This window comes from Microtus ochrogaster, chromosome 5 (genome assembly GCF_000317375.1).
Source record: "Microtus ochrogaster isolate Prairie Vole_2 chromosome 5, MicOch1.0, whole genome shotgun sequence".
NCBI lineage: Eukaryota > Metazoa > Chordata > Mammalia > Rodentia > Cricetidae > Microtus > Microtus ochrogaster.
The window spans coordinates 40,166,257-40,193,028 of record NC_022012.1 but is presented as its reverse complement, the minus strand read 5'-3'; the positions used below and the strand labels follow the sequence as shown (position 1 = coordinate 40,193,028).

At 49.2% G+C, this 26,772-nt stretch overlaps 1 protein-coding gene across 3 annotated transcripts in view; it reads right to left on the bottom strand.

The window, feature by feature from the left end:
• Nucleotides 1–1,326: 1,326 nt before the first annotated feature.
• Nucleotides 1,327–26,772, bottom strand: part of Sik3 (SIK family kinase 3) — a 220,650-nt gene continuing 195,204 nt past the window's right edge. Inside the window, exons 12-25 of one of the 3 annotated variants that reach the window (XM_005347252.3) lie at nt 26,445–26,598; nt 26,032–26,187; nt 22,436–22,506; nt 20,122–20,265; nt 16,248–16,398; nt 15,469–15,594; nt 15,108–15,193; nt 14,614–14,723; nt 13,512–13,851; nt 11,816–12,726; nt 5,838–6,001; nt 5,070–5,202; nt 4,185–4,355; nt 1,327–3,400 (exon numbers count right to left, since the gene is read on the bottom strand). In XM_005347252.3, the coding sequence (XP_005347309.1) occupies nt 4,198–4,355; nt 5,070–5,202; nt 5,838–6,001; nt 11,816–12,726; nt 13,512–13,851; nt 14,614–14,723; nt 15,108–15,193; nt 15,469–15,594; nt 16,248–16,398; nt 20,122–20,265; nt 22,436–22,506; nt 26,032–26,187; nt 26,445–26,598 (2,704 nt within the window). In that variant the 3' untranslated portion in view covers nt 1,327–3,400; nt 4,185–4,197. Of the gene's footprint in view, nt 3,401–4,184; nt 4,356–5,069; nt 5,203–5,837; nt 6,002–11,815; nt 12,727–13,511; nt 13,852–14,613; nt 14,724–15,107; nt 15,194–15,468; nt 15,595–16,247; nt 16,399–20,121; nt 20,266–22,435; nt 22,507–26,031; nt 26,188–26,444; nt 26,599–26,772 lie in introns of those variants that run through there. The other 2 variants (XM_026779148.1, XM_005347253.3) reach the window with 2 other exon arrangements.

Here is a 26,772-nt window from a genome sequence, read left to right as displayed (position 1 = left end):
CATTTCACAATTTCTGTCTCAACACAGCCGATTATCTGTACAGGGCAGTGCAGGGACTCTGTCCTTGCTGGGCCTGGCACCAGAGACTTGCCAAACATTTATTGGATGAATGACATTGGTACACTAAAGGCTCCCAGACTGACAAAGGGTTATAGGAAGGCACAGGCCTTCACTGGTGCCAGCCGCTTCTAGGAACATGTACCTGATGTTCTAGGTGGTGCTGGTAGGGATGGGGAGCTGGGGCTGGGGAGGGTCTCCCTAAGCAGGCTGGATCCCCAAGGTTTCCTGATGGACAGCCCTCTTACAGTGAGGGTATTGTCACCAACTCTGCATGTTGCTTCTGCCTCCTGCTCAGGAGAATCAAGAATTTTGTGGTTGAGTGGGTGGGGCCTGGCACCAGCACAAAGACAGCCAGAAAGTCTCCTTCCCTGAGCCCGGAGAGTGAATCCTGCTGCCCTGGATACCCACCCTACCTCTAGCTGAAGGCGCCTGGTGACGCTGCCAGAAGCACCTGTGGCAAAAAGTATACTGACTTCTTGGGAGTCCTTAGGGCCCATTACCAGCTCCAAACCCATCTAGCCTCTCAGCAGTGTGCCCAGATTCAGGACTTCCAAGAGCTCGCCCAAGATGGCGCCCTCTCCCCTGAACAATCCCATTGCAATCTGGGGCTCAAAGGCTTTCCCATGTGCCCCTCTCTGAAAGATTTTTATCTGTATGAGTATATGCCTTCTGTGTACTGTGTCTGTGGAGTGTGTCAGAGCCCTTGGAACTGGAATTCTAGGTGGAGTGAGTTTCAGGAAGTTGGTGCTCTTAACCACTGGGCCATCCTTCCAGTCTCTCTCCCTCTTTCTAAATGCCCGGTATTCTCAGTCATTGAGCTTTCTTCTCACAAAACTTCAGCCCTCTCAGCCGTGCCTGGGACCTGTTGGAAATTCTGCCCTGTACTGGAATCTGGGCGTGGACAGAGGAAAACAATAGGAAAAGCCCCTCTCTGTCCTATGCTGACATCACATCATCCAGCTGACAGAGGTCACCCCATAAAGATTCCAGCCAGGGTCAACTCAAGGCTCTCCTTCCTGAGGACCCCAAGGAATCCATTTTCCACCCAACTCTGCAAACACATGTATCCCTGCCGAGGGGTTAGAGTCCACGTGGCTGTCTGGGACACAGATGAGGCTGACTTGCCAGGCTCAGAAGGCAAGGTGACAGGAGTGTTGCTCAGAGCCCCACCCTAAGCCTGGGGATTTCTCCAGACACCTGCGTCCCTCCATCCCTACCCCATGTGGTTCTCCTAGCTAGACTCAGAACTGTCAGGCAAACAGCATATCAGTTAGAACATAATAAGGTTTTTATTTCCACAACCTCCTACTGTCCAACCAAGTTACTAAGTTGTAAATGTCCCACACAAACAAGGACAAAATGTCTTAGCAACTTGAAGCTGGAGAATGTTTTAAGCCTTTTTTTAAAGTTTAACAGAAATGAGAAAGAAAAAATACTTCTTACATTTTCAAAGAACAGAAATAGCAAAGTATATTCATATACATTCAACATATATTGCGCATATTGGTTACTACAATATAAAGCAATGGTGATCTTGAAAATAGTTTGCAAGATGGCACGGTTAATAGGCTCACTGGCTTTCATCTGGGTGGTCTGGAGGGTGGCGTCTGTTCTTCCATCAATCCAGTACCATGTAAACAGGTCAGGCCCAGCATGCGGAGCAGCAGGGCATGCCCGGGACATCAGAGGTGGACTGAGCTTAGAAGTCAACAGTGGCTCTTCAAGCTTTCTTGGGAAGTCAGACTTCTGGTGGGTAATTGGTGACCCCATGAAGTGGAGGGGAGATCGGAGGATATGGGACCATAGAACGGGTCCCTAGCAAAGCTCTTGCATTGAAAACAATTCCACTCAAGAGACAGTGGGCTTGGAAGCAAGCTGCCGGTGTCAGTGGAGAAGGGTAAGTTGGGTGGGGACCCTGCTGGCAACATCCGGATGCCATGCTAGGCAACCGCTTTCTTCTGTGCAAATGCAGAGGCTGGAGACCTCTGGCTCTCAGAACAAGGGCTAAGAGTCAGAACAGGGTCCATTTCTCACTGGTTTTGAGGACCAGGAGAGAACAAGACCTCGCGTGGCCCCCAGGCTGCAGAGGAGACTTTGGTTCTATCAGCAGAGAGAGAAAGGTAATGACACAAACACTAGCTATCGCATAAGTGCTGCTGCAGGTGGGAGGGGCCACTGCATCCATTGATGGCACAGGAGAGTGGCTCACAATGCCAATGCCAATGCCAAGGAAACGCTTCAACAGAAGGTGCAAGCCACAGTTCAATAGCACAGAATCTGGTTAAACATTTCTCTTTTAAACAAAAATTACTTTTGTCTTTATTAATAATAACAATAACAATAATATCAACATTTACCAAAAACAATTCCTACATGATCAAGAATTAAGTTGTAGGGGCCGAGGATGCTGGGGAGAGGGGGAAGTTAAGGGAGTCCGCAGAACCTCCTATTCTTGTCTGTGACAGAGGCTGAAAGGGAAGGGCATATATGCACACTCATATGTATGCACACATGACTGGACCAAGGGTCCTTTTTACAACGCAGCAGAGAGTAAGAATGGAGGCCACACAGACAGCACAGTGCACCCCTGCTGGGTGTTCACTGGGGGAACCAGCTGGACGGTGGCTAGAGGGGAGCTGAGCCACACAGAGGGGGCCCACACTGAGCCATCCTGGTTGGCAACTTTCAGCAACAGGCCATTCAGCCTACGATGGGTTCAGATGGAATTCAGCTGGGCCAAGTACAGTTCTAGTGGACCCCAGCAGGAGACCGTGCCAGGTTCCAGACTCGGTTTCTTTTTCTCTTTTACACACTCGCTCTCAGCCTCTGAGCTCTGGTCTGGTACTTCTTCCTGGCAGACTGGAGCAGAGAGTGTGAGCCTGGTCTGGGACGGAGGCTGCGGAAGGGAGGGTCCTGACGTTCAGCCCCTGAATACTAACCGCTGGCTCCTCTGCCTCAGAAATGGAAAGGGAAAAACAAAACCAAGAGGGAGAGAGAGAAAGCTAGCCTAGGGAAGGAGAGATGGGGAAGGAAGAGAAGAAAATCTCCTCCAAAGGAAAATTCCCAAAACAAAATACAAGCAAACCTCCAAACACCAGAAACTCAATTCAAGCACACCAGATGCCGGTTCACGGAAGACGGAGAACACGGATTTCCTGTTTATTTCCTTGGTGCCTTGGTCATACAAGCAAGCATGGCAAAAGCCCCTCGTAACCCAAACGACGGCCTACTGGTGCCCAGTGTGGGGAAGGGGCTGACACGGACGGCACAGTGGTGCGACGCTGCTGGACACTGTTGGTTCACAATCAGCCTCCTCCTCCTCCTCGAGCTGTACACAGACCTGTGAAGCAGACACAGGGCTACTCTGAAGGAGTGCACTCCTACCTCTTTCTAATGGCACTGGGGATGGAACTCAAGATCCTGTATGTGCTATGCATGTGCTCTACCAGCAAGCCACATGCCCAAATGTCCTTGCTGAAATCTTTTTTAGGTGTCATTGCATGAGCCTTACCACACTGAGGCTCTGCCATGCCTCTGGCCATGGCTTCACTTTCCTCAGGTCTTTCTGTTTCTGTACAGATAGAGCTACTCGAACCCTCCACACAACCTTTGTTAAGCCAGCAGTGCCCATCAGCACTATATATTATCCTTTGTCTACTCCTTTCCAGTCCATCTGGGGCTGTAGCTGGAGTTCTCTGGTAGAGTACTTGCCTAGTCCTGGGTTCTATGCCCAGCACCAAAACACCAAACAACAACAAGAACAACGAATGAAAGGAGCCTGGCTGGATCTGTTCTTTGTTGTGTTTCGCCCTTCAGGATGGAGCGTAAAGATTAGCTCTCTTTCTTAGTGTGCTGGCCAAAGGTCACCGGCTTCTGTCCTTTGCAGCTATATCTCACTGGATCTCAGAAGAGACATGGCATCTACAACACGAGGCGGGCCATGTACCTTTGCTCTATAATAAAACTAACACAGTTCTTAATGAACAAAGCAGGCAGATGGGAGGCTGCATGGGAAGAGTGGCACTTGAGTTCGCCAGGTACCACACATGGAATGGGTGTGCTGAAGGGTCAGGGCTGGCATTGGGCCACGGGGCTGCCTGGACCCTGGCCAGGGTGGCACTCACTCTCCATATCCTGCTACACGCCAGCCTGCTCCATGCTGAAGGAGACCTCGGGGTGCTTGTGGCTGAGCAGGATGTCTGTAACACACGTGGATGGATAGCGAGAGGAGTTTAAATGCTGGCTGCCATCACTCAGGCCTGGATGCTCGTGACCTCCTAGACTCACCCCACATTCTGCAAGACCAAAAAGAACATGCGAGACAGGTGAGGGAGGGGAGTGAGTGGGACAAGAGAGAGGAGGCACTCGCCTAGCAAACCCAGACTGATTCCCATCCAGACTCAGGCCACGGTAGGCCCTTCAGATGCAAGGGACCCTTCCTGACCACCTTCCCTCCTTTTCACCACCCTCTTGAGCAACTGACATAGGGGGAGAAGAGGAGAAACCCCTCCGGAGCCTTTTCTTGGAGTTGGTGGAAAGGAGGACTGCAGTGAGTGCCCACAAGGCCAGGCCAGGCCACTCTTTCCTGGGCATTGCACTCTACCCACAGGAGGCCAGTACCCCTCAAGACACAAGGTAGGCCGTGTATCTTGGGACCAGGAAGGTTAAGACTGCCTGCAAAGCTTAGGAAGGTCTATTGCCTGCCTATTACCAGGCCTCTATTTACAGTCTCTTGCTTTGGCTCCATAGAGACACAGAAACGCTCGACTAAGGTATGAGGCCCTCTGAGGAGATGCAGAAAGAGAGCTATTACTGAAGGTGCCTTTGGTTGCAGCTTGGACTGCGATGGCCCTGTGCTGACAGAAGCCAGAGTCCCTCACATACACACTCTTGGGGATGCGTGGGGAGCGACACTGTGTGTGGCTCTTCACATAGCGCACTATTTCCACAGAGGTATGGAGCAGACCCCCTGGGGAACTGCCCAGGGGTGTCCATGGGCAAGGTCTTACCTTCACCTTCCCCATCCTGAAACTGCTGGCTGCCCATGAGTGAAGACTGACTGAGAACCGCGTCTGCCATTCGGGCGGAACTCAGTGCCTTTCCCGCCACCAGGCTCATTCCTGGCAAGGTATCCAGCTGCACCTGCAGGGAACAGTCGGGAGGAGTGAGGCTGCCACTCTCAGGGAACCCCTGTTCCCCCCACAGCAGCTCAGGCAAAGGGTGTCCTGGGCCACCACTCCAAAATACCCTTCCTGTACAGCACAGGGCTGCGGCTGCGTTCTGAGGGGACAGCCCTGTTCTTGAGTGCCCTGTGTGACATGGTGGCTGCTAGGCATGTTAAGGGAATATGACAGAAGAACCAAGTTTGAACTTTTGTATGACTTTAACACAGTCACATCTGAATAGCCACAAATGAGTGGCTGGTGGCACCTTGGCGCCATCATGGCTGCCGTGTCCCAGTTGACAGGCTGTGCAAGGCCAGGTCAATCCTCAAGAAAGACACAGAAAGCCAAACAGTTGCCAGAAATGGACCAAGAACTGAGAGCTCATAGTGGGGCCTAGATTTCTGGGAGAGGTTAAGACCCCAGATGTCAGCTCATTTCATTTGGATGAAAGATTATCCTGGCATGTCACCAGAGTTAAGGCTTGTCTGTTACGGAGAATCAAAGAAATGTCCCACAGTCCGCAGAGGGCTGGACTCTGAGAAGATGGTGGAAGAAGCTCTACTTTAAAGTTCAGATTGGCACCATCCCACCTCTCAGCAGGGGCCAACATACGTATGCATCGTCACTGTTCTGGATTGTGTGGTGTCTCTGGAGGGTCCGGGACCTGAGAGGCTCACTGACTGAGGGCCGCGTTGGATACCCAAGCCCGTTGTGATCCGGCAGCTCCATTGCTTGTCCTGGAGAACTTCTATCCATGCAGTTCCCTATGACAGACTCTAGGAAACAAGCACAACAGGGTGAACAGGCATCTCTCAGTGATGCCAACTCCCATGTAGCCCCTTGCAAGAGATGATTGAGAGGACTACAATTGCCCAACTGCCAATGCCAGCCAGCTGGCATTGGTGTTAGAGGAGCTGGGGCCAGCCTGACAATCCAAGCCCTACAACAAATATGAGTTTTTAGGACACTCCCTGGCCTAGGGAAAACCCCACTGGTGGGTATGAACTGGTCCACACTCATCCTGGTCTTTGCCTACATCTCTGCTGGCTTAGCTTGTGTTTGCTCCTACATCAGAGGGAGAATCCAGAGCTGCCAGGGCTTCCAGCCTGTATCCCGTGGACGCAACTTCCGCCTTAGCACCACCCCAGTCTCTCCTGTTCTCACTGCCACTTCTGACACTGCCCACGGCTCCTTCACCTGGTATAAAGTGCTTGCACACAGCTGTGCTTGACCTCACTTCCCATGGCTATTTTGACATCATCCAGGTCCACGGCTTGAACTACACTGAGTCTGTGTAAAGAACCAGCAAGACTGTTCAGTGAAGAGAGGAACTTGCCATCAAGCTGGATGACCCCAGTTCAGTCCCCAGAACCCACCTAGTAAGAGAGATGTTTCCACATGCGTGCGCATGCACACACACACTAAATAAATACAGAAAGAATTACTGAAATGCTATATGTTCCAGACCCACAGATCCAACTATTTCCTTGGATATCTAACTAGTAAGTAACACTTGCGTCAAATTTCAAACTCATCAACTTGCCCAGAACGTGTTACTCCTCAAACACCCTTGTTTTGGCACCTCATTTTACTAATCTTTAAGGGATAAACTCTTGATTCCTTTGTGCCAGTCCCACAGTAGAGAGAAGTCTACAGAAGCCACTCATTCAATAGTGGACACTTCAGGCCCCAAACTTTCTACTTCCAGTCAAGGCCCATTATCTCTTGCCTAGATCATTTTCTAACCACCCCTAGTTACTACCCTATAGCCTGCACTAGTCTTTTTAAAAAATGTGTTACTATTTTTGTATGTGTGCACGTGTGTGTTATATGTACATAGTCTATGTTCGCATGTGTGTGTGTTACATGTAGTGCTACACCTCAGCTCTTCTTCAAAGATTTTTAAATCACTAAGAAAATGAGTAGTTGTGTTCACATGGGTTCACACACCCTCTGCCTTGTGGGGGTGAGAGGACAACCGTTGTAGGTTGCAGGGCTCAAACCAGCAGGAAAAACCCTGCTGAGCCATCTCATTGGACCTTGTCCAGAGATTTTAAGGACTGTTATCAATCGGGAGCAGGAGGCAAAGGTAAAAGCAGTCAGTCCTGGCTCTTCAGTACCCTTGTTCCAGAAGCTTCTGTCTGTGTGTGTGTGTGTTTTCCTGTTTGTTAAGTTCCCTTTCTCCCTTTTGGGCTTTTTAGATCTGAGAAATGAAGCTTCTCCAAATCCAAGAGCCCACCCAGCCCTTTTGAAGTTCTGTGGGCTTCTGCTTTCCTGCTCGTAGCTCTCCCGCCTGGCTTCCTAAGTGAAGCTCACAGGCCTGAAAATGCCACCCGGACGTAAGAGCCATCACTTGGCAAATCAGTTGAGCAGCTATCTTGGGTGCCCAGCTTAGCGCTTGCTCCTCCATCAAGTGGAGGAGGTACAGCAGCCACTAGCACACCTCCAGGAGGGGAGACCCAGCTTCCTGAGGAGGGGGAAGGGAACTCCAGCCAGGCAGCTGACCATTCCAGATGTCTGCTTCTGTGGGGTACACAGGCTGCTAACCTTTGGTCTGGAAGAAACAAATGTGATTCCACACCAGATCCAGGGCTGAGAACAAGCTCAGCAGCAAAATGCTTGCTTAGTGTGAGTAAGACCTGTGTGTGATCCTCAACCATCACAAAAAAATAAACCCAAACCAGCTGAAAATGAAGCATACTGACAGGAGTTGGGGAGCAGGCTCACTGGAAGGATCAGCATCCCACTTTCAGAAGATGTGCTGGGAAGGGATAGAGTGGAAATAGGGAGCTGCTGGGGCAAGGATCTTGGCTGTCACCCAAAGGCACCTGTGTTGAAAACTTGGTCACTAGCTTACGGCACTATGAGGGTGTGATGAGACTTTTAGGGGGAAAGCCTAATAGAATGAAGTTAGCTGAGGTGGCTCAGCAGATAAAGGTATTTGCCATCAAGTCTAATGACCCGAGTTCAATTCCCAGGACCCATAGGTAGAGGAGATAACTAACCCCATCAATTGTCTAAACATGCACACACACACACACACACACACACACACACACACACACACACACCTGTCTCTCTGTCTCCTTCTCAAGGTGGCAAGATGGCTCCATGGGTAGAGGTGCTTGCATTAAGCCTGATGACCTGAGTTCCATACCTGGAACCACAGGGTGAAGGAGAGAACAGACTCCTACATGTTGTCTGTCCTCTGACCTCCCCATAACGGCTATGCAACATAACTCATCTACCTGCACTGCATAAAATAAATACAAATGAAAGCAAGTTTTTAAAAGTTAGGATGCTGGGATGTGTCCTCGACTGGGATTTGGGAGCCAGTCCCTGCCCCCCCCCCATTGTTTCCTTTCTGTTTCCCAGCTAGAATGGGGCGCAGTTTTGTTACATGCCATGCCTTGTTCTGTGTCATCTCAATACAGGTCCCAAAGCAATGGGGACAGATCTGAAACCTCTGACAGAGCTTTCCTCCTCATAAGCTGGTGTTCTCAGGCATTCTTTCACAGCGACAGGAAGCTAGCACAGGCACAAAGGAAAGAATAGAAGGGTCAAGAATGAGGCAGAACAAGCCGGGGTCCAGGCCTAGAGTACTAGAGTACACAAAACATGGCAGCCAGGCAGCCACCCCTTTACCCTTAAGGTCCCTTATGACAGATAAGGGCTCCAAAATCCTGACACAAGTGGAAGATCTGTGATAAAATAAACACTCGGGACTCCACAGGTAAAGGAGCCAGTTTAGGAAGAGTGCTGAGCCACAAAGTCCTTCGATAAGACCTGCTGATCAGCGGTTGTAAAAAGACCAACTGCTGACCAAGGGACAAGAGTCTCTGGCACCCTTTATGCCAGTTCAGGAGTTGGAAGGACAGGCAGGCTCATAGAAGGGGCATATAGATAAAGCAGGAACCATGCCTTCCAATAACCAGGGGGGTACAGAGGGTGTCTGAACAAGTAAGGGATAAAATGCACAAAGGGATCCAAGGCACACCCCCACACCCAGGGGACTCTGGGGCAGCTTGTGTAACTGTTGAATCTGTCAATGTTGACTCGTCCTTCCTATTTACTGGGATTTAAGAGTAAATGAGGAATGGCGTGTTTGCCTACCTCTTAAAGGCTCTAAGGGGCAACATCTTAATCCCTTCAAGGCTGTCAGCACTTTACCCTTTGCAAGGCCTGAAGCCAGCTGGGCTCAGAGAAGAGGATGTGGTTTTCTGAGCTGTACAAGCTGGCTGTGCTACTGTATTTACTTACAGAGTCAGCTCCTGTAACACTGCAGAAGGGGGAGGCACCTGATTTTCACATCTCAGGTGACGACAATGAGACTGTCGGCAGCAGAGTGCAGTTACCCCTGAAACCTGGGACATTTGCAAAAAATTTTTGGCAAAGTTTGTGATCGGTGCCTTACCCAGACTGGCCTCCTACTGGTGGAAATCAGACATCCAGGGAACAGGAAACCATGGACACAGGTATGAAGGCATCCAAGTTTCATAGACTAATAACAGTTAGCTTTGCACGACCTTGAGAAATACTAATACATCCAGAGCTCTGCGTTTGTGAACTGTATGTAGCGCACGCGCGCGCACGCACACACACACGCACACACACACACACACACACACACACACACCACTTTGATCCAGCTCTTCACGAACAGATGCTCCCTGAGGACAGGCCCTTCAGCTTTCCCTCCCACACCCCACAGCACCCATAATACCAGCTCAGTAACTTGTATTCAACTTCTCTCCTACAACTCTCCCGAGATGGAGGGGCATTCAAGAATCACCAGGTTCCAAACAGGGTGACAAGGGTGAGGGTCTTGCACTTCCTGTGGTCTGATGGAGCAGACTGTTAGAACCCTTTTTTTGCAAAAGCCATGATAAATGTGCTACAAAATTTCTTTATTCTTTATTATGACTGTGCATGTGTATAACATGTGGGGTGCCAGAGGACAACATTTTTGGAGCTATTTATCTTCTACTTTTACATGGGTTCCGGGACCACACTCAGGTTGTCAGGCTTGGATGGTGAGTGCTTCACCCATTGGGCCTTCTCACCAGCCCGTTCTAAAATTTCATTGATAAACTGAAAACGTAGACAGGTGTGATGGCATAACCCAGTACTTGGCAAGCTCAGTTGGGAGGATCATGAGTTCAAAGCCAGCCTAGGTTACAGTGACACCCTGTCGTTAAAAAGAAGGCTGGTGGAGAAAGAGGAGAAAGGAATGGAAGATGGAGGACGGTATCGGCATATAGGGTTAGGCCAAGACAGCTTCTACTGAAACGGGATTTTTTTTTCCTTTGGAGGGTGGGGAGTTCGTATTTTGAGACATGGTTTCTCCATGTAGTTGTGGTTGTCTTGGAGCTCACTGTGTAGACTAGAATGGCCTTAATTTGGAGATCCTCTGCCTCCCAAGTGCTGGGATTAAAGGTGTGTGCCACCACAGCCTGGCTTCTGAAATGGGATCTTAACACACACTTCCTCAGGGTGGGTGTGGTAAGGAAAGGGTGAACTGAGTCAAAAGCACCAAGCGTAGAGCAGAGGGGTTCTACAAGCACTTCATTTAGCTTAGTTTCCCTCACCAGCAGAAGAACAAACAGAAGTGTGCTTACTGAGGAGGTCCAGGGTCATCAAGGACAGCGGGGCTCCTCCGGAGAGAACCGCTTTGAACACACAGGCATACCCCCCCCCCCACACACCAAAGGGTTCTGAAGCAACTGCAGCAGCATGCACTGGGCTGCACTGAATCATTGATGCCTTCACTGCATTATCTCACCCTTCTGGGCCCTGTGGCTTTACTGAGGACAGACGTTAGAAAGGAGGACAACTCATCTGTGATACCACAACAGACAGGGAGGAGTAAGACTAATGTCAAAGGTCAGGGAGAAAAGGTCAGTGATAAGCAGGACCCCATAGGGTGAGAGTCACCGCAGAGAAAGACTGGAGGTAAGGCGGTAGGGACAGGACAACTTTGAACTGAAACCCAGAGGGTTACACGCATGCTAACAAAAGTCCCAGATGGAAACCCGCATCTCAGATGACAGTGAAGGCATCCCTCCCTAATAGTTTACACCTCACTCTCCATTATCAAGTGCACTCCTTCTTACATGAGCAGAATGTGTAAACACAAATGCCTGACCCATCACAAAACGCTAGAGAACCACTGTTCATCGTGCTTCTCTTTCACAGACGAGGACGACCAGAACCAAGAGTCTAGGGCTCTCACAGTCAGGACAGGGTGAGGCCAGGGCTGGAGCTCTGACTCTCAGCCCCACAGTTTATACATTTCCTTAATGCTGCTGGCTGTCTCTACTGCAGAAGCTTTCTGATGACTGTCGGGCATCTCTGGATCCCACGGCACGGTGGTGTGAGCAGGCGTGTCATGGGCGCTGTCTACTTCTATCCCTTTATTTTGTAAGCGACCCACCAACAGCCACTTCCTACATGCTCCACTTCCCCAAATGGTCCTGAGGGTCTTCTCAGGGCTCCCCACCCCCTTAGCAGCACAGAGTACAAGCTAATGCCCTTGCACACTCAAATTAGGGCAGACTTTCCCAAGGCTTTTACTCTGAGGGGACTCTTACCTCGGCTGGGCACCTTATTTCTGCTGAACGTGGCAGCTGGCTGGTGTCCATAGGAATGGATCCCCAGCTCCCGGGCCTGACTCACAGTTCCCAGCAAAGACTCAGGGTCCCCAGGCCCACCGGTACTCAAGAGCAGAGGGCTGTCGTGGCAACCTTTGGTCTGTGTGCTTGAGCTCTTGTCTGCGAAGCCTGCCTTGGCCCCCTCACACAAGCAGTCCTCTTCCATGCTCTCCGAATGCATTAGTGGCGGCTGGTGGGCATACCCATGAGTGGGGGTGGGCGAGGGACCCTGTGAGATACCTTCTTGTGCTCTGATCTGTAGGAGATGCTGAGGGCTGGTGTGGTGGTGATGGTGGTACGAGTCAGCATTTTGATAAGATAAAGCCTGGCGCTCCGTCATACTCTGTCCCCCGAGGCTAGGAGCTAGGCTCCCAGCATCCCCTTGGTTCATGTGCCTGAACAATTCATGGTATTCTTGCTGCTGCTGCTGCTGCTGCTGCTGCTGCTGTTGCTGCTGTTGCTGTCGATGCTGTTGCTGCCTTTTAATGAGCTGTGCAAACTCCGCTGGAGGCAGCCGAATGTCCGAGTGGCCGGTGAGCGAATGTCGGGGAGAGAGCAGTCCTTGAAGGATGTGGGGAACCTGCTGGTGTCTGGTATAGTCTGGCGGTGTAGGGGAGAGCAGGGCCTGCTGTAGTGCTGACGTGGTATAGTGTGGGGGCTGCTGATGTGCATTGGGAGGGAAAGTGGGGAACTGGTCGAGTGGAGGGACTTTCAGGGCTTGAGTTGAAGGAAACCCCACTCCTGCTGAAGGGCTGTAGCTGCTGGGGGATCCCCGGGACTGGTCCGAAAACAGATGGGGGTTTAAATGCGCCTGGTCGTAGTTAGCAGGAGAGAATCGATTCACGTTCAAGCTGCAGACACAAAAGGGAGTGAGTACCAGGCATCTGCGTAATAACTACACCAGCTTCCCTGGGGATAGTCACTAGCCTTCATCAGCACAAAGACCCCATGGTACAGACCTGGGCCGTGACATCACTGCTATTTGTCCCCTTATTTGTTTACCCAAGTCTTTGAGGAGACTTATGGCACTGGGCATGGAAGCAGCAATCCTGAAAGCAACAGTCCAGCCTTGATTTGTTTCTTGAGGTCTCATGCAGCCCAGGCTAGCCTCTAACTTGCCACGCAGCCAAGGAGGCCCTTCAACTCCTGATACTCCTGCCTCTACGTCTAGAGCGCTGGGGTTCTGGGTACGGCTGGCACACCTGGTTCACGTGGTGCTGGGGTCTGTGCACGGCAACCTGGCACTCCACCCGCGGAGCTACGCACTCAAGCTTATCTAGCCTTTCTTAAAAAATCATCTGAGCTCTTTACAGTAGCTATCTCCAAGAGAGCGACAGAGAAGGAAAGACCCTGGGCAAGTAACCTAGGGAATGAGACCTTCCTACATCCCTCTGACAGACCTTCCATTCCCTTTCTTGTGAGCCATCAGGAGGGCATGCTGCCATTTTTCTCCTGTCTCACTAACGGTTTGGTTCATGAACAGATTACAAGCTCATCTTGATCCCACCATGCTGCTTTCACAAAGGGTGACACAGAGCATGGGCTCCTCAGACTTGTTCCTTCTCATTCACTCTGTTTAGGGACTTCTTCCTCTCCAGCTCACCTCTACAGGGCTGGGCAACACCGAGGTGCTTACCTGTGGGCCTCTGCACTGTCCGCACTCAGTTGCTTGGACAAGGGCCGGTGCCCATAGCTGAAGTTAGCCATTAGGTTGTTACGGTGCTGCATCTGCATCTGACTGGCACTGGGGCTGATGGCGATGCCCCGCCCCGGAGAGCCTGTAGCTGTCCCTGCCATGTTGCTGAGCATGTCAACCGGTTCCTGCAGCTGGATAGTCACCGGCTGTGACTGGCTAGGCTGCTGCATGCCCAAGCAGGTTAGTGCCACACTGGGAGGTGGGGAACAGTTCTCAGGCTGCTGCTGAAACATTGCACCATGGGAGGGTAAGCCTTGAAACTGGGAGGGAGATGTAGCACCTGCAGAAAGAGGGACAGCAGGGTGCCCAGGTCACCTGCCAGCTGGGAGTAAGAGAGCCCAGGAGGAGACTCAGAGCAGACAGCATCTAGAACAGCCTTCTTACACCTCACTATATAAGACAATGCCAAGAACCGGCAGAGAAGTGATCTCATTCACAAGGTCCTGACATAGAATTGTATAGGATTCAGTAGGTGAGGTGGATTCTCCAGGAATTTGTAAAAGAGTGGGTCTACAGCTGGATTTTGAGTAGCAGAGGTGTAAGCAGTGCTTCTCAAATGTGAACACACACGAACATTCTCATCTGGCAGTTCCAGGACAGACCCCAAGATCCAGCACTGATTCAAAGACTCTACCTTGAGTAGAAAAACCTAGAAGCAACTCCAATGCTTTTCCAGAATGCCAAGGAGACTGATAAGGAACTAACTGTGTACTAGTCTCTGAAGAATCACACCCAGCAGAAATAGTGGAGAGGGTTTTAGTAGCTATATTAATAGCGGTTAATCTGTATTAAGAACTATTATATTGGTTACTGTCCCAGGTGATTTATGTATCCCAGGTGATTTACATATATTTATTAAATTTTGCTATTATTACAGTTGTTACTGAGAAAGTACAGGTACACAATAGTTAAGAAATTTACCCAAGGTTTCACAATCAAGAAACAAAATTAAAAAACAACAACAACAACAAATCAAAGCAAAAGATCAAGTTTTTTCCTGCATAGCGCATAATGGAATATCTGGATGGCTGCCTCCACTCACCGTGAGACGTAATCATGGCACTGTTGATGGGCGGAGGACTATTACTTGGCTGCCTGAAGAGATGGTTGTTGGGGTGGTTAGGGGGTGGGCTTGAAGGTTGAATCCTTAACCTTAAAAAAAAAAAAAAGACAGAACAGATATATAAGCCTCCTGAGTTAACAGTTAGCCATATGATACACACAAATAGACATCTTTTAGTTTGGAGAAGCCAGTCATGGTAGCAGGCCACCACACGCCTGTCCACATCTCATTCGGCCTGTCTTTCCAGGCACAAAGGCAGTGCTCACTGGCCTGGCCTGCAATGGATGTTAGCTTACTCTGTTTATACGGCTAAGGAAATAGCCAGGATCTTAGGAAGCCCCCTCAACTCTAAACCCACTGTCCTGTTCTCCCAAAGCGAATGCTCAAGTCAGACAGGTTTTCCCAATGAGTTTGGCCCTAGGCACCATGCTGTCCAGCCAGTGACTCAGGAACAGTAGGAGTGCATCGTTTACCTTTGGAGCTGGTGGGTGAGGAGGGCTGGCTGGTTTTCACATGCAGCCTGAAGAGGTGGGGAAGGCTGAGGAGGACAAATAGAATCCTAAAACATAAAAGGGGTGGAGAAGAAACCAGTATCATGAGCTGCAAAATTCATCAGAGCTACTCTTGGGCAGGGAGGTGACGGAAGGTGCTATCTGTGACTGACTTTTGCTCCCGTGCTCTATCAAAGGGTTCAGTTGCCTTTCCTCACACATGTGACCCATAAACATCACTCATGCTCTACTTTGCCCTGAGGCCTTTTCACAATGTGCAGGCTAATGAGCCTGAAAGCAAACTCTAAGCTCACTGGAGAAGGCAGAGTGGATGAGGGCCTACTTGAATTTGCTGTTGGAGAATCTGGTGGTGCTGCTCCTGCTGGTACAGCATATGCTGCTGCTGGGTCTTCTCCAGGGTTCTCTCATCAATCTGTCCCCCGTACATCTTCTGTAGCTGTTCACACTCCTGGAGGGAAAGCAGTGGGGATGACGGGACACAGCCAGGCCCACCCCAGGCAGTGATCTCTGCAGCAGCAGATCTGCCCCCAAGGTCTCACAGGCAGAATGAGACACAGAAGAGCAGTGCCCTTGATGGGCCTGGCCAGGGATCCTCTCACACTCTGCTCCATGAGAATGAGTCACCAAGGACACACCGAATGCACAAGTGAGCGTCCAGTGTAAATCAAATACAAATACAAAGCACACGCCACTTGAATCTCTTGGCCCTTCATAGCAGCCTGGAAGCAGGTTTCCTACCAGCTGGAGATGATGCTTGGTGCTAACAAGGTACAGCAGCAGGGTACACTAGGACCCGTGCCCTGTGTGGCAAGGGGAATGCCAAGTTTGCTTAGAAGTACCTTCTCTGTTGCTTCCCAGGGAAACCCAAACCAGAAATGCCTTTCCAATGAACTACAGAGACAATGGAAAAATTTTAATCTCATTTTGAGGGAAGAAAGTTTGACCCTGAAGAAGGCAGTATATGAGGAAGGCGCATTACAAAGCTATACTGTTTTAAGCTAGAACACCTCAGTGTTGCTGACACGAAGGCATAGAGAGTTACTGTCCTGGTCCTGGACAATGGCACTGCTACCCGTTACCCCTGCTCCTCCACAGGATTACCTGCTGTAACTGTTTGATGCTGCTGTTGGTGCCCATTTTTTCCAGGTGAGCTTTGAAGGCCTGGATGCTCGCAGCCCCATCTGAGAACCGGCGTACAGGAGAGAAACGCTCCGTAGGGAGGTGCAGGGTGTTGGAGTCCTTGTAGGTGGAGCTGAATATATGGGAAGAGATGGTTAGCAGCTAGGACTTGGGGGCTTTGACCAATCACACAGGGACCACTGTTCCAGATGACTACAGAGACAGCAGGCTGCATGAGGAGGCCCGTACACAGCATTCCCATGTCATTTCCTGAGGTGGCTGTTCCCCTTTAGAAGACTATATTTCCTACCTCTACTTACCTTAGGTCTACTTCCCAGGTCTGGTGAGGTCCTAGGTCAAGTACATCTGGTTCTTATAAACGTATTAGAGCTGGGTGTAATTCATCAGTATAGCCAGTATTGGTTGTACCAGAGCTCTGGTTTGTTTTTGTTTTTTTCTAGCTCTTGTAGACCAGGCTGGCCTCAAACTCACAGAGACCCACCTGCCTCTGCCTCCTGAGTGCGGGATTAAAGGCGTGTGCCACCATTGCCTGGCTAGAGCTCTGGGTTTTATAGTCATACATTAGTTTCTATTATAGTTACATTTTAGGGGGTTTATTTTTATACAAGCTCGGGTTTTAAAAACCAGATCTCTATCTGGTGTCTTCAGAAACTTAGAAGTCACCATTTGATCCGAGTTTCCTCCAGCAGTAACCTACGTGTGGCTGGAATGAACGAACCAAAGTCAGCTTTGGGGTCAAAGGTCTGGCCTGGAACTCACAGTTCTGTTCCTGAAAGGGGAGGGTGGAGGCTGGGGTTGAGGAAAATAGGACTTCTGATACCAGGATAGAGACAGCACATTCCTCAGGAATGTGGGCCTCAAGATCCTGCACGTACCTTGTGGACAGACGTGAGCGAGACCTGTCACTGTGAGAAGCCCACACAGAGCCCACCTGCCCACCCTCCTTCTGACAGAGGGGTCCCCACTGCTCAACCAGAACACAGCCAGTGTCTTATGGGGAGCAAGAAGAGCCATCGATAAGGAGCCCAAAGACGGCACCAGGCTGGCTAACACCTATGCGTCACCTAACCAGAGAGAGATGTTTATGAGCTGAGATAGATAAGCAGGTTAAAGACTGCAGAGGCAGCGTCCCCACGGCTGATGGAAAGGGTCAGGGGGGCAGGTCTAGGGCAGAGATGACATCACACTGAGCTAGGGGTGAGGCGACTGGTCACCTTGCCAGTTCAGACTGAAGCAGAGCCAAAGCCAAGGAAGCAGGTGAACAAGCAAGTTCAAATACAGAGCAGACAGGGAAGGGCTGAGGAGAAACGATGACGACAGCGAAGCCAAGAGAGTTCGGATGACAGGTGAAAGCCCTCACCCTCGTCACTAATGGCACTTCTGCTTCTGACTCCATCACAGCTTTAAGCAGGAGTGAGCTATGAAATGAGCATGAATATCTATTTGTTTTAGTAACATAAAAGAAAAATTAACCCGGGGTAGGGATGGGTATCACGATCCAGAAACAGCATTCGGGAAGGCGGCTTTCCGAAGCAAGTTCTGTCTGTACTGCAGATCCTTTGAATGAATTAAAAGAAAGCATCGGTATCATTTCTCCTAAGATTCGACTCCTATACTTTCAGAATCTTCAGGCAATGGACAGGTTTCTGTCACCAAGAGCTGTTCTTCGAGCAGTCTTCCTGCACAAAATCAGCCTTTCCATTACAGCAAGAACATCCCAGGTTCCAGGTGTGGCACGGCTTTCTGGAAACTCAGGCTGTGAAGAGACTGGCCCCAGCTCATCCCGGCTCAGTAACTTCAGGGGAGCGGTTCCAAGGGACCCGTCCACTGCAGAGGCACGGGCAGTGTCAAGCACACTTGACTTTATTTTCAACAGCAACCATGTTCACTCAGGACAGCCTCACATGGGCTGCTAGTTCCACTATACCCTTCAAACAGAGTCGCAGCCCCCAACTGGACAGAACCTGTCTTGTGTTAACTTTTAAACCACACACTTCCAGGGGGGAAATGTTGACCAGCCCCTCTTCTGTCTCCAGGATAGACTTCACCTAGTATAACACAAAGAATAGATATATATTCTGTTCTTGTAATCATTTTCCAGAAAATGAAAGTATTTCAGTGACACAGGCACGCCACCCATATCATATTGTTTGTTTTATGGCCTTTGAACACTTCTCTTTCCCCCTGAACTAACCTTAATCTCCTGTGCTTGGTGACCCCACCAAGACACTCTTGGTTTACACAAGTACCCCACAGTACACAATCTGTCATTCAAGCATCCATTGGTTTTCAACTCGGTGTATCTTGGCCCCAGAAATCCATGCACTACTACCAAGAATGTGACACAGAAACAGAGAGCAGAGCTGCAGGCCAGGCCCTGGCAGAGACTGCGGGCAGAAGGCTCATCACACAGGACCTGCAAGCTGTGGTGATCTTGTAAGGACAAATGTCAGTAGAATAGCGGGTCTGTGAGGTTGGCGGGCTGGAAAGTGCTGAGGAGCACAGAGGGGTAAAGCTAGATACTCAAAGGGTAGAACCTACACAAGAGGCCTGGGGAGGGCTGACAATCCCAGTCTAGAGGAGGAGGCGAGGAGCACAGAGGGGTGAAGCTAGATACTCAAAGGGTAGAAGCTACACAAGAGGCCTGGGGAGGGCTGACGATCCCAGTCTAGAGGAGGAGGTGAGGAGGAGTGCAAGGGCAGAGTCCTAAGTTACCAGCTGCCCGGGCGGGGTCAGCTCACTAGCCAACAAGCAGGGAGGAGCTCTCTGTGACTGAGGTGCACTTCCCCAGGGGTTTCCTTCGGAGGAACTGTGCCATCACCATCATACATGACAACCTCCATTCCTTCTGCTCTTCACAGGACTTTTTCTTTCTAAATTGCTCACGGTCATTTATAGAAACTTACTTCCATTCTTCCAGAGTGCCGATGTGGCACTAATTATTACTCTGTCTGTTCAGGGTTCACCTGTCCCTGCTGATTCCCTGATGCCCAGTGAACGAGAAGCACAATGGAATACCGTATGCAGCTGATCAGTGACTGGTCACAAGTGTTCACTCACACAAATACACCTAATTTCCTCAGAACCTTCCCAAAGGGAGACTACATTTCACAACCCCCATAAGAAGACTGGAAGGATCAGATCAAGCAACGGCTGCTGACTTTGGAAACGTGGCCTGTGAACTGGAAGACAGCATCAGAACAGACTTGGCTAAGACTGTCAGTCACCAAGGAGTCACAGAAGACAGTCGCCTTAGCTTTCTTGCTGTTGGGCTACCTTAGGTTTGGAAACGTCTCCCTGGTCAGGATGGTGAAAGCTTGTTTTCCCTTCTTCAAGGCAATGATCTGAATAACAGAGGCCTAGTGCAGACTTTGCTGTCAGACCCTTCAAAGAATGACTTTCCGTTTCTGCTCTACCATTCATTAGGGATGCTCCTCCCCCTATGCCCAGCCTGCTGCTCAGGGCTAACGTCACAGAAGTGTCCATTCTTTCGAAGGTGATGAACTATCAAGAGTCAAGCCTGTGGATGCTGCTAAAATACCCTCATTTCTAGAGTTGTCTTCTGAGAGCATGACTCCCTCGAAGGCCTACAGGAATCAGCTGCAGATGATAAACAGGTCTGCAAGGAAATAGGATGGAAGGACCTTGGATTGCTCCAGAATCCAAGAGAAAACTTTTGCCTTGTATCTTGCCTAGTGCTGGGAGCTGAGAAGATGTGAGTTCGGGATGGCAGGTGGCTTCTAGTTAAAGCCAGTCACCATGACCTGGAGACTAGTCATAAGGGTGCTGGTCCAGTGAGCCTCAAGGAAGCTCACACTGCCATGTGGCTACTCACCGATGCTGGTCAGGTACCAGGTGAGGAGGCCAGACCCGGGGACGGAAAGACTGCTGTCCTAGCTGCCGTTGTAGGTCCGGTGGGATCTCAGCTGTCGGGCTGGTCATGGCCAGTGTGTGTCTTTTGGACCTATTTGCCAAGTACCTGCAACAAGCAGGGAGGACATTTCATAGTAAAAAAGACAAGAATGTTTCTGTGCTAGAAGCAACAGAAGCTACTCGGGAACGCTCAGCAGGACAGTGCGGGCGCCAGAAGGGCTCTGCGGTAAGCAGCCCCTGACAGGATGGAAGTAAAGCATGTCTAACTGGCCAACAGAAGTCAGCTTACCACTGAAGTAGCTGAGTTTTGAGCTTGAGAGTAGCCATTTAAGAGAGGAAAAGCAGGCCTAGCTCACAAAGGCAACAATTTCCTTACTTTATTCTATTCAATAGAAGAAGTTATTTTTTTATATATCATTTTTTTTCTCCAATTTTCCAAACTACAAGTCAGAGGAAATGAACCCAAGGCCTGTTTCAAGGGAGGTAGTCAGAAAGAGCCAACTTATGTCTCCTGGTGTGAGAGGCCTCGGGTTTTGTGCTGTCCTTACTACATGCCAAAGAAGATAGACTTACTTGAGGACAACTAAGTTCTTCCCTCATGTCCTGTGACCAAAGCTCAGTCACTGGACAAGAAAGCCGATGTGACACCCAGAGGACTAACCTAACAGGATGAAGGAATAAAGTACTTGGGATACTCAGAGCTGTTTTTAGGAGATAAAGAAGCAAGGTAAGAAAACAGAAGAGTCAGGCGCCCAGGAGTCAACCTCAATGATCCCTTCACACTAAAAAACTTCCAGACCCACACGGGTCAGTACCATACAAGATCCAGGCCCTGTGTCTGGTTCAGCTTCCTCAGCACTTCTGATTGTCTTGGGTACACATAAGAGAAGCATGATTCCCCTGTCCCAACAAAATGATGGGCATTCTAGCCTTTCAATGTTGGTTGGAAGAGAAAGGAGGGGACAGGGGAAGGATGGCTAAGACAAAGAAGATAAACCATGGCTGCATCTTTTCAAGGAGGGAAGGCAGTACACAGAACAATTCCTACTTTCTTGTTTCTCCACAACACCAGCAGGGCTCATTTGTAACCTCTTGTCTCCTTCTGTCAGCAAACCATAGGAACAAGAGCATCAGAATGAGATGATCACACAGTTCTTCTCCTATGGCTAGGCTGTGGAGGGAGCTGGCACCCCTGTTCACTAGGGTACTTTGCTTTGTTTTGTTTCCTTTTCTTTTCTGCAAAGGACCAGCTTCTTTGAACAGGAGCTCTATATAGACCTCCTGAGTGTAGGGAGCATCCTGGACAACACCCAGAAGGTTCTCGGTTTGTTCCTAACTACATTGCCCATGTAAGCTAAAAGTCGTTATCAGACTGTAATTCATTGTATGCAAACTTGAGAGAAAGCTATCAGTGGTTAATGCTCATTGATAAAAACACCCAATGTTTCCCCAAGAGCCCATGAAAACCATTTTATTTTGATTTCCCTCAAGGGAAAACATATAATCCTGAAGAACACCTGTGTTTCTGGGAAAATACATGCTGGATTCTGGTGAAAACCGCTCCCCAGAAAATAAGAAAGACAACTTCACAAGGGGGCATGCATGGAGCTGAAGACCATAGCTACCGGAACTGAGGTCAACGGACAGCACAGCATGCCTGAAGGTCACTACTGTTCTCTGTGAATTAGGCATCTCTCAACAGGGTTCTACAGACAATGGATATTTACATCTGTCTCTGGCCCCATCCCACCCCACCCCACTTTTTTTTCTTTTCCAATATCTCTTTGTTGGTACAAGGGAGTAGAAGAAACACACAGCAAACAGTACAGGAGGTATTCATTCATTCTCCTGGGAAGGAGGAGTCCATGCCAGAGGTCCAAGGCCAGACTAGCTAGGATCACTGTCATCTCAGATCTCCAACTCCTTTTCAGTGAACAGTTCGTGGCAGGTAGGAGCAGGCTGTATGCCTTCTGAACACTATCAGAGTTGCAATATGAAGGCAGGGGAAAAGGAAGGGAGGAGGGAGGAGAGAAAAATGTTCTTAAGGTTATTGCTGTCACTTAAGGGGCTTCCAATGGCGCTTATAGAAATGAGATTTCTGGGCAGTCTTCTGTTACTTCCGTGTGGGGAGGAACATGCCATCTGGCTTGAGCAAAGAGACCACACAAGGGCCGAAGCTGCACTGCACCACCTCCTTGGGCAGAGGTGACCTCTCGCTGGTTGCAGGGGGAGCCTGCCCAAGGACGTTCTGCAAGCACTGCCAGATGTCACATTACCTCTGCACAGCTTCCTGATCTGGCTCCCCATCCGAGCTCTCCTCATCCACAGGGGTAACGGCTGGCACTGCCTGCAGAGACAGGAAAGGAAGGCTCAGGGTGGCAGCTAACTCTGTGATGCCTTCCAACTCTGATAACTGGACTGAGGCCCATGGTCTTGCTAATGCTATCATTTCAAAGACTTTTCTAGAACCCATGGGTTAGAGAGAACTTTCATTCCTCTTGTTTTCTAGTTCCAGCTTGCTTGGGTAATAGAAATTTGGCTTTCTTCCCTTATATCCGCTTGTCTGTTCATCTAACACTTGAAGGCCTACTATAAGTCAAACTGTGAATTTTGTCATTGCCTTTGTTTTACAGAGACAAGTGAACAGACAATTAGAAGAGCATGATTAAGCTCTCTCAAGTCCTCTATGAGGTGCTTTGGAGGCCTGAGGAGTGCACAGGAGCTAGCAACCAGGCAAAGAGCAAATGGGTCAAAGGCTGAGAGAAGTGTCCAAGGACCTGGAATACATAAAAAACTGTCTATCTAAAGTGCTGAGGAACTGACCTCATTAATGTCAGTCCCAGAGTTTGGATGTTTGAACTCCAGAGAAGCATCATGGTGCTTGAAAGTGTATCGTCACAGAACATATAATCTAAGAGTTTGTATTCAATACTTTAAAATACTCACTACCCTCCAAAACATGAATGAAATAAGAAGCACCATACACACATCACAGGGGCTGCTGGTTCCTCTGCACAAAGACAGGAATGCTGTGTACTCTCAAAAAATATTCTTGGCCCAGTAGCACATATCAGCATCATCCACACCTCAGGCATCATCAGAAATGAGTTCAATGACCAAACAAGGCACTTTAAAAACACTGTGTTATGGGGCTGGAGAGATGGCTCAGTGGTTAAGAGCATATATTGCTCCTGCAGAGGACCTGAGTTTGGTTGCCAGCACCCCCACTGGGTGCCTTGTAACTCAACCTCCAAAGGCTTCTACACCTCTGACCTCTGGTGCCCCCCGCCTCTCCCCCACATTAATTTAAAATATTTTCTTTACATTTACACAATGGAATACTATACAGCAGAAAAAAATAACGACATCTTGAAATTTGCAGGCAAATGGATGGATCTAGAAAACATCATATTGAGTGAGGTAACCCAGACCCAGAAAAACAAATATCATATGTACTCACTCATAAGTGGTTTTTAGACATAAAGCAAAGAAACAAAAAGCAAAGAAAACCAACCTACAATTCATAACCTCGGAGAACCTAGACAACAAAGAGGACTCTAAGAGAGACATACATGGATCTAATCTACATGGGAAGTGAAAAAAGACAAGATCTCCCGAGTAAATTGAGAGCATGAGGATCATGGGAAGAGGGCAGAAGGAGAGGGGAGAGGAAAGGAGGGGAGAAAAATAAATAGTTTAATAAAAACAATAAATAGAAAGAAAAAGTTAAAAATTATTTTCTTAAAAACTGGGTTAATTACAAAACAAAACAAAGCTTTTAAAATGATCCCAACATTTGAAGCTTCACGTCCTTTAGTTCTAGGGTGGAGTAAACAGACAGGAAGTGGCTATAGCTGAGGCAGAGGAAGGACACTTATAAATGGCCTTGAAGAGCATACAAATGTATTTTGGGACCGGCAGCGGTGAATCACTACAGGATTTAAAGCTGGGGCACAGTGTTACAGGATCTGTGTTTGGAAAAGTGAGGTCTCTTCAGCTGCAGGGTGGAAGAGCCCGCCAGTGGAAACCAGGAAGCCAGCCAGGTATATCATCTGGGAGTCCACTATGTTAATCCAGGTGACCATGACTAAGGAAAGGGGGCAGAGATGGAGAGAGGCAGGCTATTTAATTCACAGACATTAGATAACTGATAGCAGGAATATCAAAAACTGTATAAAGATTAAGAAAAAAAATCCATGTTCCTAGCTTGTGTAGTCACCAGGACAATAACAGTGCTGTCACAGTCACTGTAAGGGAAGACAATGTCACCACATTAAGGTAAGCTTTGGAACTGTTGCATTCAGGTTGTGAGTACTTGTGCGGTAGCCACTAGCCCTCTGGTGGAGGCAATACCACAAACACATGTGTAGATCTCGGAAGAACACTCTGGGTGAGAACCAGATGGCAGGTGGAATTATGGGAGCACACAGGCTCATCCAAAGAGGAGACAAGAAAGAATGGGAAAGGGGCCTCAGGTCAGTCCCGGCTGAGCAGACAGGAACTGAAAGGGAGACTGGCAGGCAGAGGGAAATCTAGGGTGGTGCTGCAGGAGCCCGGGGGGAAGGAAAGGTCACCAATGACAAATAAGAGTTGGGACATCCAAAAAGATAAAGATTAAAAATGCCCACTGGATTCATCAACACGAGCTTGTAAGGGACCTTGGCAGCAACAGCTCCAGTGGACAGGTTAAGTCACCCCACTTCCCACACTGCTGATTCTGATCCCTTCCGACCAATAGTGACACCGAAAACCTCTGGTGCCTAAGAGCATGTCATTCACTTTGGCATCTAATCCTGCATGTTTGTTTCATTATTATTATTTTGAGTTTGTGTCTTAGCCCTGGCTAGACTGGGACTCACTATGTATACTAGGTTGGTTGCAAACTTGCAATGACCTTCATGTGCCTGCCTTCCAAGTGCTGGGGTTACATAGTTTTGCACACTTTTTTACTAGTCAAATATTTCATATGGGCTAGACTTGTCTTTGACATCATAAACAGCACGCTGTTTCTGCTGCGGAACTGTTTTCTCAACTGAAAGTGGGGCCCATAGGCTCACAGCGCTCTGTGACCAAACCTATGAAAAGGAAAGCACAGAATTCCAGAGTGAGCTTCCAGGTGCTTTCCTGACAAATTAGTGGAGTGATTTACAAATTATTGATCCACAATAGATCAAAGGAGAGCAGAAGTCACCAGCTGCCGTGATTGTAAGCAGTACTGCTCTAAAGAGCTCATGAGGCCTATGGAGGTAATATTCAATTCGATGGAACTCTGACAGAAAAATCATCAAGAAATAAACAGAAGCCAACATGTCACCACCATACAACAATGATGTGACTGAAGCTAGAGCCATGATATAGTCATATAAGCACTGGGGTTGTGCCAAAAATGTGAGGTGGTGCTCAGAGGAGAGCGGGTGAGAGGGTCATTTTGAAAGCTTGTCTAAAAAGTGCTTATTGCACAGGTTGGTGAGCTGGCTTGGCAGGTAAGCACTTGCTGTGCAAGCCTGAAGACCTAAGTTCAAACCGTGGACCCCGTGTGAAGGGAGAGGACTGACTCCCAGAAGTTGCCCTTGGGCCTCTATGTGTGCACTGTGGCATGTGCAAACCCCCTGCCAACTAATTAATCTTCCTAAGACAGAATTTAAGAAGCCAGTCATTCTAGAGTGCACTGCCCACTTGAACCGTCTTCTGTGGGGGACATCCTCTGAGCTGTCTGTATGTGACCCACTGTGGAAGAGGAGGAAGTCAGCAGAACATACAGAACACTATAAGTTAGAGATGAAATTCAGGTATTTTAGCCATGTCTAGCCCTAGGCTCACAGCCTTCTTGTGGAAAGCCTCTGAGAAAGTCAGGCTATGTGCTGCTACTCACTGGTGTCATGGTGACAAGTGGGGAAGGTCCCCGTGGGCGCTTGAGCAGCTGCTGGGCATGCAGTTGGATGTTGGCTCCTCCATCTGATGCTCTCCGGCCAAGGGGCCCCATTCCATTCAGCAGCTGTAGTGTGGGCGGCTGTAATAGAGACTGCTCCTGCCAGGAGGGTAGGCAGGGTACAGTGGTGAGATAGTACAATCTGGGAGCAAACAGCACTGCCCTCATCTACTCCAGTTAGAGGATCCTCTGATGGTGAACAGAACTGAAGAACTCTCCCATTGCCAGAGCTGTTTACAAAAGGGAACACCCCCTGGCTGAGGAAACCCTTCGCTAATAAGGACAGTCCTTTTAAAGCTACCTGGGGGAGGAGCAAGCTTGTTTCTTATGGGCAGGCCCTTTCCACGGCCAAGTACCTTGTACTCAAGCTGTCCAGTTGGCTGCAGACTCTGCATGGGCAACAGGTTGTGCATGAAGTTCATGTTAGGGGCCACCTGCAGGAATGGAGCCTGTGGGTTCACTCCAGGAAAGCCAGGCAGGAGCTTCTGCAGATCTTCCATAACTTCGGTGCTGACAGAAAACAGGAAAAGAGAAGTGTGGTTCCTCAAGTATTTGAAGTGATGCTACCACTATACCCCCAGCACGGTTATCTGTCTGTCTGTCTGTCTGTCTGTCTGTCTGTCTGTCTGTCTGTCTGTCTGTCTATCTATCTATCTATCTATCTATCTATCTATCTATCTATCT